We start from the raw sequence: 15,870 nt of genomic DNA, 5'->3' as shown, positions 1-15,870 counted from the left end.
AATAATTTTTTTGTCAGCCATTTTGTTGATATATCGAATATCTCGATATGACAATGTTCAGCAATGTTCAGAGTGAATCAAGAGAGGCATCGCCCCAGATAACGGTAGAGTTTTGCACTGTGTTCACGAGTGTCTTGTTCACGCGTAAATCGAACAACACTCATTCGTGCATTCAATAACCCCGAATCAAGATAAGAAAAAAAAAAATAAAATAAAGATTAACTAAGAAGAGAAAAAAAAATAATAATCTGGGGTAACCGTGCAACAGACAAAACAAAGAAACACGAGAGAAATAAAAGAAAAAAAAAAAAAAAAAAGTGTGTAGTTGAAAACCGGGTGACGCGGCATATCGTCAAGTTGAGAAGTTTCACAGTGTTGCCTTTGGTGGATGACAAAACCGTGCTGGTTTTATCGTTATATTAAAGAATAATTTAACAACATAATTTCATTGGACAACAGCGTCTGTGAGTATTTTCACATAACACCAATAATTAATACATAAACAATACCCAAACGAAAAAAAAAAAAAAAACTATCTAAATATCATTTTGTTTTTTTTTTATTTAATAATCATCATTTGTCTTGATTTATTTTTATTTTTATTTATTTTATTTATCATTTAATTAATTGTGAATTTAAAAATATAATAATAAATATAACAAAGTGTTTTTTTGACGTGATAGTAAAGTGTTGATATATGTTTAATTATTATTTTTATTTTGGCAGTGTTTAATTATTGTTATTATTGGAGAGGAAGACTAAATTTTTGCCATTCTCATTGAGTATATATGGCAGTTGTGAGTTGTAACAAGGAGTCAGTGAAAAACAGGAAGCTAATAATTGTCCAATAATAAAAAATTAATTGTGCTGGAAAAGTTTCGAAATCATCAACATAAATTCGTCATTTCTAAAGGTGAGTAATTAATATTATTTTTTACAATTTAAAAAAAAAAAAAAAAAAAACAGTTTAAGGGAGATAAAAAATATGTGGTTTTTATTTATCTTAATGGTGTGTGTTTTTTTCTTTTTACTTTTCTTTTATTGAATGTGTACAACATCGTGTGGGTCCACTGTCTTTCAAGACCGGAAATTAACGTCTTGAAATGTTGGAAATGATAGAAACCGGGTGTTACAAAGAAGGGTAAAATAAATTTAAACTTTTCACTTGACTTTGTGTTTTTTTTTTAATACAAAAAATATATAATGATAGGTTAAAAAAGTGAAGAGAAAAACAGACGCCTTTGTATAGTCAAAACTAGTTGTGTTGTGTTAGTCTTAATGATCCTTGATGATTTTTAATTCGGGACAATTGTCAATTATGTCTGACTGGCGATTGTCAGATTGATGATAAATATCAAGCATCAATAATATTTTAATCATTACCATTTTTATTTGTTTAAAAAGAACGTTTTATCTTTGACAAAATTGGTGAACTCGTTGATGTATCATTTCAAAGAACTTTAGGCATTTCCGGTCTAGAGACCAGGTTTTTAACGTATGATGATAATAAAATGACGCATAAATTTGTTGTTTTAACATATATAAAATGTTAAAAAAATTTTACTGTTTATGTTTATTATTTACTATTGTGTTTGATATATTATTTTTAATATAATTTTTTTTGTTAAATGCATTTGAATAATTTAATGCATGAAAATGAAAGCTAGGTAATTGTGGGTGTTTATAACACTTTCATATTTATTTATTTGTTTATTTAAAATAATGTTTGAATTAATTTGTTTTTTTTTTTTTTATTTATTTGAGTTGGATGATTATTAACAAGGTCGATAAAACATGCGGGCTAAACATGCCAAACTAATCGAACGACTATTAAGTGTCTCCCATTCACTTTGTCATGTTTTTTTTTTTTTTCTTTTTTTTTTGTGTAGGTAAAATCTTCACGTGTTGCTTCACACATGGTAGATTTCTTTAACGACAGACCGGTATACTTTTGAGCAGTACAAAATACTAAACTTTCTCTGAAAAAAATAATTTTCAAACGAAATAATTTTTACTATATCTTTTCATTTTATTTTTTTGGTTTTATCTGTGCAGATAATTAAAACATACTACATATAATTAAAATTTCAACAGATGCACATTTAAAAAAAAAAACAAAATAATTTGTTAAATGCTTTATATTGTTGTTGTTATTATTATGACTTTGTTTTTTTTTTTTTTTACTTGATAACACTTTGGCCACATTCCAAACTCAGTGGCATTCATATCTCATCAAGCTACGATATTTTTTTAAAAATATTTTTTTTACTTAAAATATTACTGCGTTGCGTGTTTTATCGTCACTTTGACCTAAAAATCAATAAATGTTGTTAAAAATTTATAACAATATTTCGGTTAAATTTATAAAAAAAATATTTAAAAAAAAATTTACTATTTATAATTTTTCTATGAAATTTATTTTAACATTTAAAATTTTATTATCCATAAAAGGCTAAAAAAAAATTTTTTCCCATTTTTTTTTTCGATGATAAAACACAGTTTTCTTTGTTAATAAATAACAATAAATAAATAAAATTATCACGTTAAAATAAACAACACTATTCTAGTAAATATTTAAATACTTTTTTAATTTTTTTTTTTGCAATTTAAGAATAATTCTTAAAATTAAATTAAATATTATTATTTATTTTAATTTTAGCTTCATAAATTTTCATTTGTATCTTTTTAATGTATTTTTTTTTTCTCTAAATATCAAGAGTGGGTAGATGGCTCGTTAATTTTAATACTCAATTCTTCGTATTCGTCGTTAGACCAGTAAAATTCTATTTGTCCCTGTCGATTGATAAGACCACTTGGTCCCCCGTGGATATACCAATTGACGTTCATCACATCTTCTTCTTCATTCTCAACTTTATATATTTATTTATTTATATTTATTTCATCGCCCACGTGAGTCTCATTTCTTAACATTTCAACTCAACCTTTTTATCATTATTTTTTTTTACATTTTTAATTTTTTTACTTTAAAAAGTTGCTTCTATTATTTGTATATTTTTTATAAAATTCATCCCTCGATATTGTAACTTGATCCTCTTTCATTTTAATATTTTATATATTAAAAATTTTTTTTTCTCTTTTATTCCCCATCATCAACAACATGTGACTCATTTACATTGATATATATTCAGCAAAAAAAATACTCGACACAAAAATTACAGATGACTCATAACTGGTTAAATAAAATTGTGATAATAATTTTTATTACTAGCAAATAATTTAAAATTTCCATGAATTTTATTATTTACTTGTTAAATCAAATTCGAAATAAAATCAGTAAATAATATTTAAAAAAAACCTTTTGATGATGAGAGAGTTTTTACTATTTTTTTTTTTTTTTTGGATTTATCTTTGCATATTATTCTCGAAGATGACAAGTACCAAGCCATCTGAATTTTAACGAGAAATCACTGCAGTATATTATATATAAAGTAAAAAAACGAGGGATAACGAAATGTAGACATTGAGGTAACGAGAATATGTTTTTTAGTAAAACTGTCGTCGTCGTCGTTGTCATTGCATGCGAGAGAGAAAATTTCAGTGGGGTTGATAACGATGGGTGGATAATAGTGATGAACCCTTTTCATGATAAAGATAAAGTTGTAAAAGAAATATATTAAAAAACCTTGGTTATACTCTCTCAAGAGAAAAGGAAAAAAAATATATTTATATCGTGATTGGTGGTGATGGTGGTGATGGTGGTGGTGCTGTGTGATGAAGAGAAAGAAATTAGAAAAATTATTCTCGTCGTGTATTCCATACAGCAGCATCATCATCCAGGGTGTTGGGTTGTACCATCATCATCATCATCGAGTTTGGTGTATAGTCAAAATGAATCAGAGACATTGGCTACTAGGTTCATGAACCTGCATATACATATGACTCACTCAGTTCTCTTCTTGGTGTCACGCAAGGCCACAAGACGCTTCGTTGCTCACTGAATTTTTATTTTATTTTTTATTTATTTTTTTGCTATTACCATGGCTATTCCCCTTACCCCTTGTCTCAATTTATTTCTATTCCCACCATACCGGATATCGAAAAATCGCTTCCGTTCACAAGTCATCGCTGGTCATACAAAAGATTATATTTGTCCCCTTTTATTATTAAAATTTTATCATTATCAAAAAAATATAAAGTCAAGTTTTTATTTGTAATTTAATTTAATTTATATATATATATCTATTCATTCATTTTTGTTTTATTTTAAAAATTTATTCTTTTGATAAAATTAATTGGAAAAATAAAAATATATTTATGAATAAAATTATTTCAAAAGATATAATTTACCCCCAAGTTTATTCGATTTTAATTCAAAGGTTTTCAAAGAAATTTTAAGAGACAATAGAAAAGTTAAATAAAAAAAAAATTTATTTATATATACACGAGCTTTTCAGTAAATTATAATTTGTCATATAGCCACATTTAAATCTTACAAATGTCGTTATCATATAACCAAGTGACTTCCTTTGAATAAACACCCTAAAAAGATGAATTCCATTGTTGAAATTTTATCACATAAAACAGCTTATATAACAAAAAAAAATAATACAAAATGAGTCATCCAATTATTAGTCACATTTATTAACAAATTAACTTCAGAATTAACACAAAAAAAAAATAACAATACAACTGGATAACATCATAAAAATTAATTACTCGACAAAATTGAAAGAAATAATTTTTCTTCAAGAATATAATGCTCTTTTTTTCGACTAGTTTTGCTTTGATATTGTGTGTTTAAAAAAAAATATTAATTGATATAATGATGTATGTAAAAAAGGGCTAGTAAAATATGCACATCCCGTTTTGATAGTTGTTTTAATTCATTTGCAAGTGTGCCCAGAAAAAGCAGTAGTAACACCTACCTATTTTACTACGCAAATATATACACTCTGTCACTGACTGTTATTACATCATCAACATCATCATCATCAACCTCCTACCTACCACGACAAAAATAATGAGCCATTTTAGTTTGAAATAAATTCAAATAATTCATTTATGATTATGAATTATTTCTATTATTATTATTTTTTATATTATTTAAAAGTTTTTGTGTGATCAGTTATCGAAATTCACTGATCATGATTTTTACCCACAAAGTAACACACTTATTTTTTAATTTTGATATTATTTATTTGAGTCACATAGAGTTTTTATGATTTGTTGATGATAGTAATGTATTTATATATTTTTTTTTGAAGAATAGAATAATCGTTATTGTCAAATGCATGATTGTTTGGGTCAGTTATACCCAAGAGGCATATTAATCGCACCAGCTGACACTGGGTTACATTATTATATACGTATTTTGTGCTTGCGTCATAATCATGATTGTGTTTGTGTTACATTGGCACATTTGCTTACAATACAATTTATGTGTTTTGCATCATGGTGGTGGGTGAAGGGGAAATTGTCCAGACAATCTAGTCGCAACTAAATACCATTTGATTAACTTGTTTTTTTTTTTTTAAATAAACTTATTTTTTTTTTTTTTTAAGTCATTTTGTAATACAAAGAGTGGGTAAATTCCAAGCTACTATCTGTAGTTAAATTATCCGGGAATTTTAAAGCGAAAAAATTGATAAAATATTATTTTTTATCACAATTTATGATGACAGTTGACAAATGTTTTTGTAGCTCAATTAATCCAATAATTATTGATAATTTTAGTCGAATAAATATCATTTATTTAAATAAATTAAACAATTTTTATTAATAAAATTAAAAAGATAATTTAAATTTATTTACGTTGCTCTGTGTAATGAACATAATTATATATCATTAAAATTTTAAATGATTTTAGGATTTAATCAATTCCTGTTCAATAAACTGGAATCATTTATCTATTTATTACGGCGATATAATAATATTATTTTTTCTTTATGATAAACCATAAAAGAGAAAGAGGGAGAGATTATTATCAAAATTTGATGAACAATTTATGACAATAAATTTATTGAATCTGTCTGTGTAAAATAATTTTATTGAAATTATATTTGTTAGTCGTATTGTCTGAACAGATATACAAAATCGATTCGTAATACTATTATATACTTAATTCGAAATCTCCATAGACAAGTGTAGCCCTATCAAGTCACCAGGTGAATATTTACTTGTTGTTTTTTTTTAGTTATTTATTTTTCTACAATACAAGTACTTGGTATGCATTTATACAAACGTTGCAAATATCAAGTGGGCATATACTTTTATGCTTATTTTTATGAATAACCTACTATAAAAATATTTCTATTTTTTTTTATGTTGAAAAAATATATTGTTGATACCATGTTGTGCATTTGCGCATACATAAAATTTTATTTTTTATTTATTTTTTAAGTTTAGAATTACAAAACTGCATAGAGTGTGCGCAAAAATTTAATTTTAATAATTTATTTTATTCTTATTTGTAAAGAAGAGGATAATTTTTATATTTTTTATATTTTTTTTTAAAAAAGGATCAACTATTGGTTAAGTTTTTCCGCATTCCTCAGGTGTTTATATATTAAATCGTTGGATGTATTCTATTATATGCTTCATTAAAATTTTATGCTTCAAGTAACTTTGGATGAAATATTTTTAAAAATAATAAAAATATTTGAAGATGTGCATTAATTAAAACTTCATTTAACTTGTAATATCAAAGAAATCATATTTTTAAAAAATAATTACTATATTTGTTTTAAAAATAATAATTAATAAAATTTTTTTGAATGAATTTTTGATAAATTTTGTCATTGGTATTTCTCCTGGGGCATATTAATATATCATTTTCATTTAGCTTTAATATCGTGACCAATTGAAAATTTATATGCTTTTCAGGCATACTCCCCTTTTTTTTTTTTTTGAATAATCAATGCATCATTAATTGTTTAAATGCCATTACCGTGAAGCATGGTAAATGACAGTCAATCATCCATTTCATGATACTATTGTTTCATTTGAAACATCTTTTATATATTTAAAAATTTATCTCTTGAAGAGTATGATCATAACAAGGCTAGAAAAAAAAATTAAACAGATGATTTTTAATGTTGAAAATATTACTGTAAAAAATATTTATTTTTCAGTTTTCTATTAAGCCAAGTTTAATCTAACAATCACTCACTCTATTCTTTTTTTTTCAAGGACATGTAGTCGTTCATTTGACCTCTGATGATGAAAAGAAATAATAAAAAATCAACCCGCATGCATATACATTTGTTGTAACTACCCTCATTTCTTTTGTCTCTAAAGTAACATTTTTTTTAAACTTTTTTTTTCAACTATTCATTAGTTTCGTTTCAATGGAATAACAAATTTTCATATGACTAGCTGATTAACAAAAGTTCATTGAAATTTTCCATCGACATTAAAATAATTTGATTTATCAAGACTTTATATTGACTGAAAAAATTATTTAACAGAAAAAAATTCATAAAATTTTTGATAGAAATTTGAATGAAAAAAAAAACACATTTTATCAAAAATAATTTACAGTAGAATAATAATAATAATTGTTGTATAATATATGATGGCCAAGTGTAGCACATTGTTGCTGGCATGACAGTGTCAGTTGGCGGAAGTTTGAAAGCCAGAACGGAAGACCGGTTGGAATGTGAGACAGAATGACAGTGAATAAAACAAGAAAGTATAAAAGCGTGCAACGAAACCGAATGAATTCCACTGTATGTCTAGACTCCCAACGGCTATTAATCGATTCTCTGACAAATTTAAAATCCTCTTTTATTTCCGATTTTAACCTTATCACCTTTATCAACAATGACAACAACAACAGCAACAATTAATATCCATTAATCTTTAAATGATATATTTTTTATTTCAACACAAATATTAATATTATTTTCATAAAAAATATAACCACATTAGTAAAATTTTATCTAATATTATCGTTATCACGACTTGGGTTATTTTTAACTACTTCCTGTTGTGTAAATTTATCTTTTTTTTTTTTTAAATACAAACTACACCTAAATAATGATGATCCTGAATTTTTTTAAAATTTAATTTCATTCATTTTTATATTTTCGCATGATCTTTGAAAAAAATTCAGGACATTTTCCTGCAGGAAAAACTAGATATATTTTTGGTTAAAAAAAAAATCCAGAATGATGTGTAAAAGAATATATAAAAAAATAAAAATCTTTTCCACTTTGAATGTTAAAATTTCTCGTTATAGTCACGCGGAAAATGTGTAAATATTATGAGCTGTATGTTGAATTATTAAATGTTAAATATGCAGTACAACTGCAAAAGGGGGTTAAAGTCATTGGCGTCTGAATCCTCAATTCATCAGAGAAAAAAAATTATAAATATCATACATATTGCACGCTCGGGGTCACACAGAATGTATGCATATAAAAACAAATAAAATACAATTGTATTATCATGTGCATGTATAATCACACGTACCTATATTATTTGAAATAATATATATTAAATTTTATGGTGGTGGTGATGTTAGCACTCGTGAGAAATAGCCAAGATTTATTCAACGATATGAAACATTGAGCCAATTCTATAGACATTAAGATTTTGATTTTGATTAGTGTGTTTATGAAATTTTCAGTACTACGTGGTATGAGTGATACTAATTTTCACAGCTTCCGACATGAACAGGTGAATATAATTAAATTTATATTTATCATATATAAAGCTTTGTTTATTTACTCGTAATCATGGATGATTGTCATATGTACATATATATTTATCAACTTCATGTACAAGCTGGTCCAACATTAACTGGCGTCATTGATAACGATGTGAATCGTGACTGCGTCCCGTTTATTATCAATATGTTACACCATATCCTGCATTTTCTCAATGAGAGACTACACTATCTCTTCAACTGCACACACAACCTAGACAAATACACTGACTTTTTTAAATCTAAAATATTGATATTTCTTTACAAAATAAATAAATTCAAACTAAAAAAATATCTATATTATATTTTACACACAGCTTTTTTTGAATTAATATTTATTAAAAATAATACTAAAGTGAAATGATTTTTATTTCTATTTTTATTATCATTGTTTTCTAAATAAAAACTATAATTTTTTATTTTTTTTTATACTTAGTTTCTAATTGTAGCTTTATTAAATTTATATAATTTTGTAGAATTTTATTTTTCAACTTTTAATGTAATATACTTATACGGTTATATTATTAATAATAAAAAAAAAAATAAAAAAATATCACTTAAATTTGAGACAGATGTGTATAGATAAAATTAAACACAGTTGATAAAAAAAAAAAATGAATAAATAACAGCTTTTAAAGTTGTTAATTTTCATTGGATAAAAGTTGAGCTGAGTTGTTGAATTTAAAAAATACAAGATACGATCTTTGGAACAAAATAAGTTGTTCAAACTTTAAATGAAAACTAAAACTTGAAAAAAAAAATAATAGCAAATTTGATATTCATGTTAAAATGAATTTTTAAAATATTAAATTTATCATTGTTATTTAATTTTTTATTGACAGTGAGTATAGTATGATAGATAGAAACTTGATGATGAAAAATTAATTAATTAATAATCAATATACTATTTTCTTTTTTTTTTTTAATTTTATTATTATTTTTTCAAATGAACCGTGCAATTTTCCTGTCGCGGTATTGTCGCCCGAGGCAAAATCTCTCCCAGACATTTTATGTACGCACACACATATTTCCTCCTCTTTTCCCCTCTGTCCTCATCAACATCATCATCATCATCATCTTCTTCATGAGCCCAACGCAAAGCGAATCCAACGTTGACTCTATTATTGCCACCAGCATACAAATAATAAACACTTGGCTCTTATATTACGAGTCTTGCGGTTTACGCCGGAAATCCGTGACGAGTTTAAAGTAGCTCACACACAAAACTCCCTGATATATACACCTATTTTTTTTTTTTTTTTTTTAATTTAACAACAAAGCATTAGATGAAAGAAATATACGTTGGCTAAAAAAAATTAATATCAAGTGAATAAAGCACAATTAGTATTTTTAAATAAACAAAAAAAAAAAAAACAAATTCTTATTATAAAAATTTTTTAAATTATTTATTTATAACATAATTAATTTTACAATAAATAATTTAATAAAAATATGGAATATTAATAGTAAATTTGATGAGAAAATAATTTTTTTTTTTTTAGTAAATAAATTTAAATCAATTGATGTTCATGTGCTTCATTGAATCGTGAAATGAAATTTTTAATTTTAATAATATTTATTATTTATATAGTGAAAAATAATAAATATATATTTTTTATTTTATCATAATTGTTGTTCGAAAGGTTTATTTTAAAAAAAAATGATAATATTTTTTTCTTTGTATATTTATTTATAAATATTTTTTTTTTATAATTTTATATGACACAATGCCCTGGAAAAATCAAACATAGATAATATTTTTATACATTTTTTATATATTTTAAGTTTGGAGTTTGTAATAGACCATTAAAATTTTATACGTAATAAAATCGATTATTAAGAAGAAACATGTTTTACCATGGCTTATCGAAGTGTGTCAAAATTATCGGAGATTCACCATTTTGAATTTGACCCCAAGTTTTTTACACACTTTGACAGAGTTTATAATATTTTTTTTTATTTTTCATAAATATATTATATCACTTGATATCACTTTATTCAGAATTTTATGGTTTCATTTTTTTTTTTTTTTTTACTTGTTCACTTGAATGTTACTCTTCATGTCTGCCTCTTTTTTTTTTTTTTCTCTTTTAATTATAACTTATTTATGCAACAAGCCAACCATATTATAAGCTAAATTATTAAACATATTATTTTACAAACTTGCGCTTTTTGTACTATACAAATTGACTCTCTATTTATTCAATAACACGTATTACACAAAAATAATTTAAATAATATATAACAATTATTTATAACATTTTTAAAATATTTAATTTATTATTTTTAAATATGATTATTAAACTTTGAGGTCTTGGTTTAATGACCTATATTTTTCAAGTATAGAAAATCGAAATGCCTGTCTATTCGAAATTTAACCAATAATGTATTTTTAAATATAATAATAATTTAATAATTATTCTTGGTTATTGAAAAAAAGTTTTAATTAAATATTCACATAGTTAATTTATATTTAAAAATTAAAAAATGTTTAATTTAATATTTGATGAGGTTTAAAATAATATAATTTATATTATTTACTTTGAGTTTAAATTGCTAAGAAAAATAATAATTAATATCTCATTTATAAATTAAAAAATAACCAAGAAATTAATGTTCAACTTTGCAATATTTATTAGTGTTGAAGTAAATTTAAAAACCATAAAATAAATTTATATTTACTTTTTAAACATTTCGTAATCAAGATATGATATTTGTCGATTAATTATTGTGAATATTTGATTTGACTTTTCAAAACAAATACAATGAAATTATTCATCGTTCAAAATCATAAAATGATAATAATTAACTGTAGTGATACTAAAGCAATTGCACTCTCTCTCATCTTCAAATAAAATCACATTCCAAAATCATGTGTGCAATCTCACGTTTAATTTCGAAATATATATCTCAGTATGGCTGTAGATAATTATTAATTACTAACTCACGTGTCTCAATGTGTTTTCTATTTTAATTTTTAAACATATATATGATGTTTAATTAATTAATTATATATACTTTATTTATCCATTTAATTAGAAATATTATAAAGTAATTTATCTGACATTTGTATTGTATTTTTTCTTCTGAAAATTTTTATAAAAAAAAAAAAAATATGTGTGTGCTTTGTATCCAACAAAGTCACAACAAATTAAACAAGAATAATGTGTTCTCATTGTTGTAAAACGTTTCTCAGTATACGTGATGGATAACAAATATCAAGATCTAGAAAAATAAAATAAAAGAAATTTCACTAGTAGGACACGCATTAATGTGTCATAGAAAAAAAAATAAAATATTTTTTTCGTTTAAAAAAAATGTGTTTATTCTTAAAATCAATAAAGCAAAAATTATATATATATATTGCTTTTTTTAACACTGTTAATTCTTCAAAAGTGCATATGAATCTTTTGTTCTTTCCGCATTGAGTTGAAAACTAAACAGGAAGTTCGGCCTCATAGCCGTAAAAGGTATATATAACTCAACGGATGATGTATGTATTTTTCATCTTATTCACTCATTTCCCCAAGATGAGCAATGAAAAAAAAAAAAAAAAAAAAGAGTACAAGCTATAAGTGTATCACTGTGACATACTTTTTTGCGTACAATGAAAACGGCTTCATTCTTGCAGACGATACCACCAACACCACACACTTCAAACTCTTTGTATTAATTTTTTTTTTTTTTTTAAATCTTTGAAATTTCTTATTCTCTACTTTCTTAGTCAAAAGAACAAAATAATAATAAACCCAATAGAAAAAAAAATACACAATATAAAATTTTCAATAGATAAATTATTAATTTAACTAAAAAAAAATTTTTTTTTTAATAGAAATAATAAAATTGTTGAAGAAAAATCATCTGGGATTTTATTTTTTTCCATCTGTATGACAATCAATTGTCAATTTATTGATGCAATGTATAGTAGTGTATATAATAATGTGTAAAATGAAAAGTCAAAAATAAAAAAATAAATTAAATTTTGCTCTAATTCAAATTGGTGTCAATGGGCACAGTTGGCCACACGAGAATAAACCCTCAAACAACCCTCGTTTTCATTCGTAACATTCACTTGATTTTAATGGAACTGTATTCAATTTTCATACATATATACAACAGACAATATTTCACAAAATATATATAACATCATCATCTCATCTCATCGTTGTTGTTGTTGTTGTTGCTGTTGTTGTTGTTGTTCAATATACCGATAACATATCCAATCAAATTTGATTGAAGTTACTTGGAAATCAAATTGGGTCAACTTGTTCTTTTATCATTATTTGTATTATTTTTTATATTTATTTTGACATTATCAATTGATGATTTAAAATTTCATAAATACATATAAAAAATATCAAAATAAGATTATAATTTAAAAGATTAAAAAAATTCCTTTGTACAGGATAATTAATTTAAAAATTTATAAATATTTTTTTCATATTTTTATTGAAACTTGTAACACAATATATATTTTCAACTCAAACTTCTCAAAGTAAAAACTATTTTTTTAATTTTCATATGTTTATTCTCTCTCTGTTTGTGGTCAAAGTTAATTTTTAAATTTTAATTGTCCAATTTGATGTATAAGCGTGTTTCGAAAGGATCAAAACTAAAAGCACAATATTAACCTTTGACATATATAATACATCATCATCAAGATGCTTGATATAATTATAAATTAAATGCCAATAAAATTAAACAAATTATATTTAATAATAGACATGTTATAATACATTATTATCATGTTAGGATTTCCTGGATGTGTGACAACACCACTGATGTAATTCATGAAAAATGACTAATAGATTTATCAATGGATATTAATAGCAAATGAATAACAACTCATTTAATTTTAAAAAAGAAATTTCAAAAAAATACTTATTGTATTAATTTAAAAAAATACAATAAACGTTTTACTTAATTTAATTAACAAAGCTTGACAAATATAATTTATTAATATAATTTTCAACAAGTGTTTGATGGTAAAGTTCAAAACTTAAAAAATCAATAATACAAATTATCAAGTGCACATTTTCAGCTTCTGTATTAATTATTATAACTATTAATTTATTAATTATTATTATTATTTTAATCAAAAAACTTTAACAATGTCATCACCAAGGTAAATTTTGTTTGAAATTAATTCCATCAAACGTTTGTACATTTGTGAGTTTTGAAAATTAGTTTACTACAAGTTGAAATAATAATGATTATTATATTTGATAAATCTGGGTAAAATGTCTCTTGCAAAATTGACATTTTATTTTATGACAAGGACAGTGATGATATAGTAGTTTTTTTATTTTACTACTCTACTTCCTGCAATTGTTAAATTATGTTTCACATCGATGAACATTTAAAAGACTTTCTTCTTCAATTTTTATTTTTTAAAAAACTTTATTTTTTTTTTTTCTTAATTTTTATACATAAAATATATTACAGTGATTAATTTTCTGATTAAAATCTATTGTTTAAATGATATTTACTCAATCTCATTATTTCTCATAATTACCATTGTGAAATTGGAAAAAATAAATATAAAAATGTTTTTTTTTATAGCTCAAGGAAATTGTTTAATAATTTGTTATTTTATTTTTGCTTGCAGATTGTAATTACATTGAAGACAGAAGATATCATTTAGTAGATACTGGCTGTGAAGAACAAGTGGAATAATAAATAAATAAACAAAAAAAAAATAACAAAAATGCGTGAATATAAAATAGTTGTATTGGGTAGTGGAGGTGTAGGAAAATCAGCACTCACTGTTCAATTTGTTCAGGGTATATTTGTTGAAAAATATGATCCAACAATTGAGGACAGTTATCGTAAGCAAGTTGAAGTTGATGGACAACAATGTATGCTGGAAATTCTTGACACAGCTGGAACGGTAATTTATTTTATTTTGATAATTTATCTGTTAAATATTTATTCATTTGATTAACGTTTGTTTTTGTAATTTTACAGGAACAATTTACAGCAATGAGAGATCTTTACATGAAAAATGGCCAAGGTTTTGTATTAGTTTACTCGATAACAGCTCAATCAACATTCAATGATTTACAAGATCTCAGAGAACAAATATTAAGAGTCAAGGATACAGATGATGTTCCAATGGTACTTGTTGGTAATAAGTGTGATTTGGAAGATGAAAGAGTGGTAGGAAAAGATCATGGTGTTACACTTGCACGACAATTCAATTGCGCCTTCATGGAAACATCTGCCAAAGCTAAAATTAATGTTTATGATGTAAATATTTTACATAATTTTTTTTTAACTATTAATTTCTATATTTTATTAAATATATTAATTTTAATTTTTTTTTTTTTTACAGGTCTTTTACGATCTTGTACGACAAATCAACAAAAAATCACCAGAAAAAAAAATGAAACAAAAGAAAAAATCAATGTGCCTACTTTTGTAAGGTAAAAGCGGCCTCGGCCGCAATCAATCGCCTGACAACCTTGAAAGCAGATAATAATAGATTCAACAAAAAAAAATAATAATTAAAAAATAACAATAATAAATAAATAATAAAAATATGAATGAATTAATTGAAATGAACATTTAAAAAAAATAAAATATCCATTAAAACACATACAGGAAAAATTTGAGTAAAAAAAAAAAACGTAAATGAAAGTCGAATTGTATTTTAGTAATGAATCAAAGGGAAAAAGCAAATGTGAAAAGTAAAAAAAAATAAAACTAGAATAAAAGAGAAATGAATTTACGTTTTTAAAAAAAAATAAATAAATAAAAGTTGTAATTTTTCTTTTTTTTTTTTTTTTTAATAATTACTTTTATTATTATTATTATAATTTATAAATTAAAAAAAAAATTTAAATAAAACAATAATAAAATACAAAGCAGAATGCACGTGAAAAGAATGCGATACATAGATTGAAAAATAAAAAATGAAAAATTTGAAATATGGTTGTAGGACAACTGGCGATGATAAGAAAAAAAAAAAAAAAAAAAGAAAATGAAAAAAAATATTGGGTGAAAAATTGTGTATATATATAAGTTTGTCCCGGGGTGGCTCATGTGCACGTGCAGCAAATACCAGCGCACAAAATAATAAATTTTTTTTTTTTTATTTATTATTATTATATAAACAAAAAGATGAAAAAAAAAAAAAAAATTATGGGGGGAACAAATTAGAAAAATAGAGTTGAATAGTACGAGTGACCCCGTGACATCAT

The 15,870-nt window shown here is 24.0% G+C and overlaps 1 protein-coding gene across 1 annotated transcript; it reads left to right on the top strand.

Moving 5' to 3' along the window:
- Positions 1–79: 79 nt before the first annotated feature.
- Positions 80–15,817, top strand: LOC122858177 (ras-related protein Rap1). The gene is made up of 5 exons (XM_044160910.1): positions 80–464; positions 727–913; positions 14,277–14,558; positions 14,636–14,917; positions 15,003–15,817. Exons 3-5 carry the CDS (start codon positions 14,376–14,378, stop codon positions 15,090–15,092), a joined length of 555 nt encoding a protein of 184 aa, XP_044016845.1. The 5' UTR covers positions 80–464; positions 727–913; positions 14,277–14,375; the 3' UTR covers positions 15,093–15,817.
- The last annotated feature ends 53 nt before the right edge of the window (positions 15,818–15,870 follow it).

This window comes from Aphidius gifuensis, linkage group LG5 (genome assembly GCF_014905175.1).
Source record: "Aphidius gifuensis isolate YNYX2018 linkage group LG5, ASM1490517v1, whole genome shotgun sequence".
Classification (NCBI taxonomy): Eukaryota; Metazoa; Arthropoda; class Insecta; order Hymenoptera; family Braconidae; genus Aphidius; species Aphidius gifuensis.
Note: the sequence above shows the minus strand (reverse complement) of the source record. Positions and strands in the feature narration are given on the sequence as shown.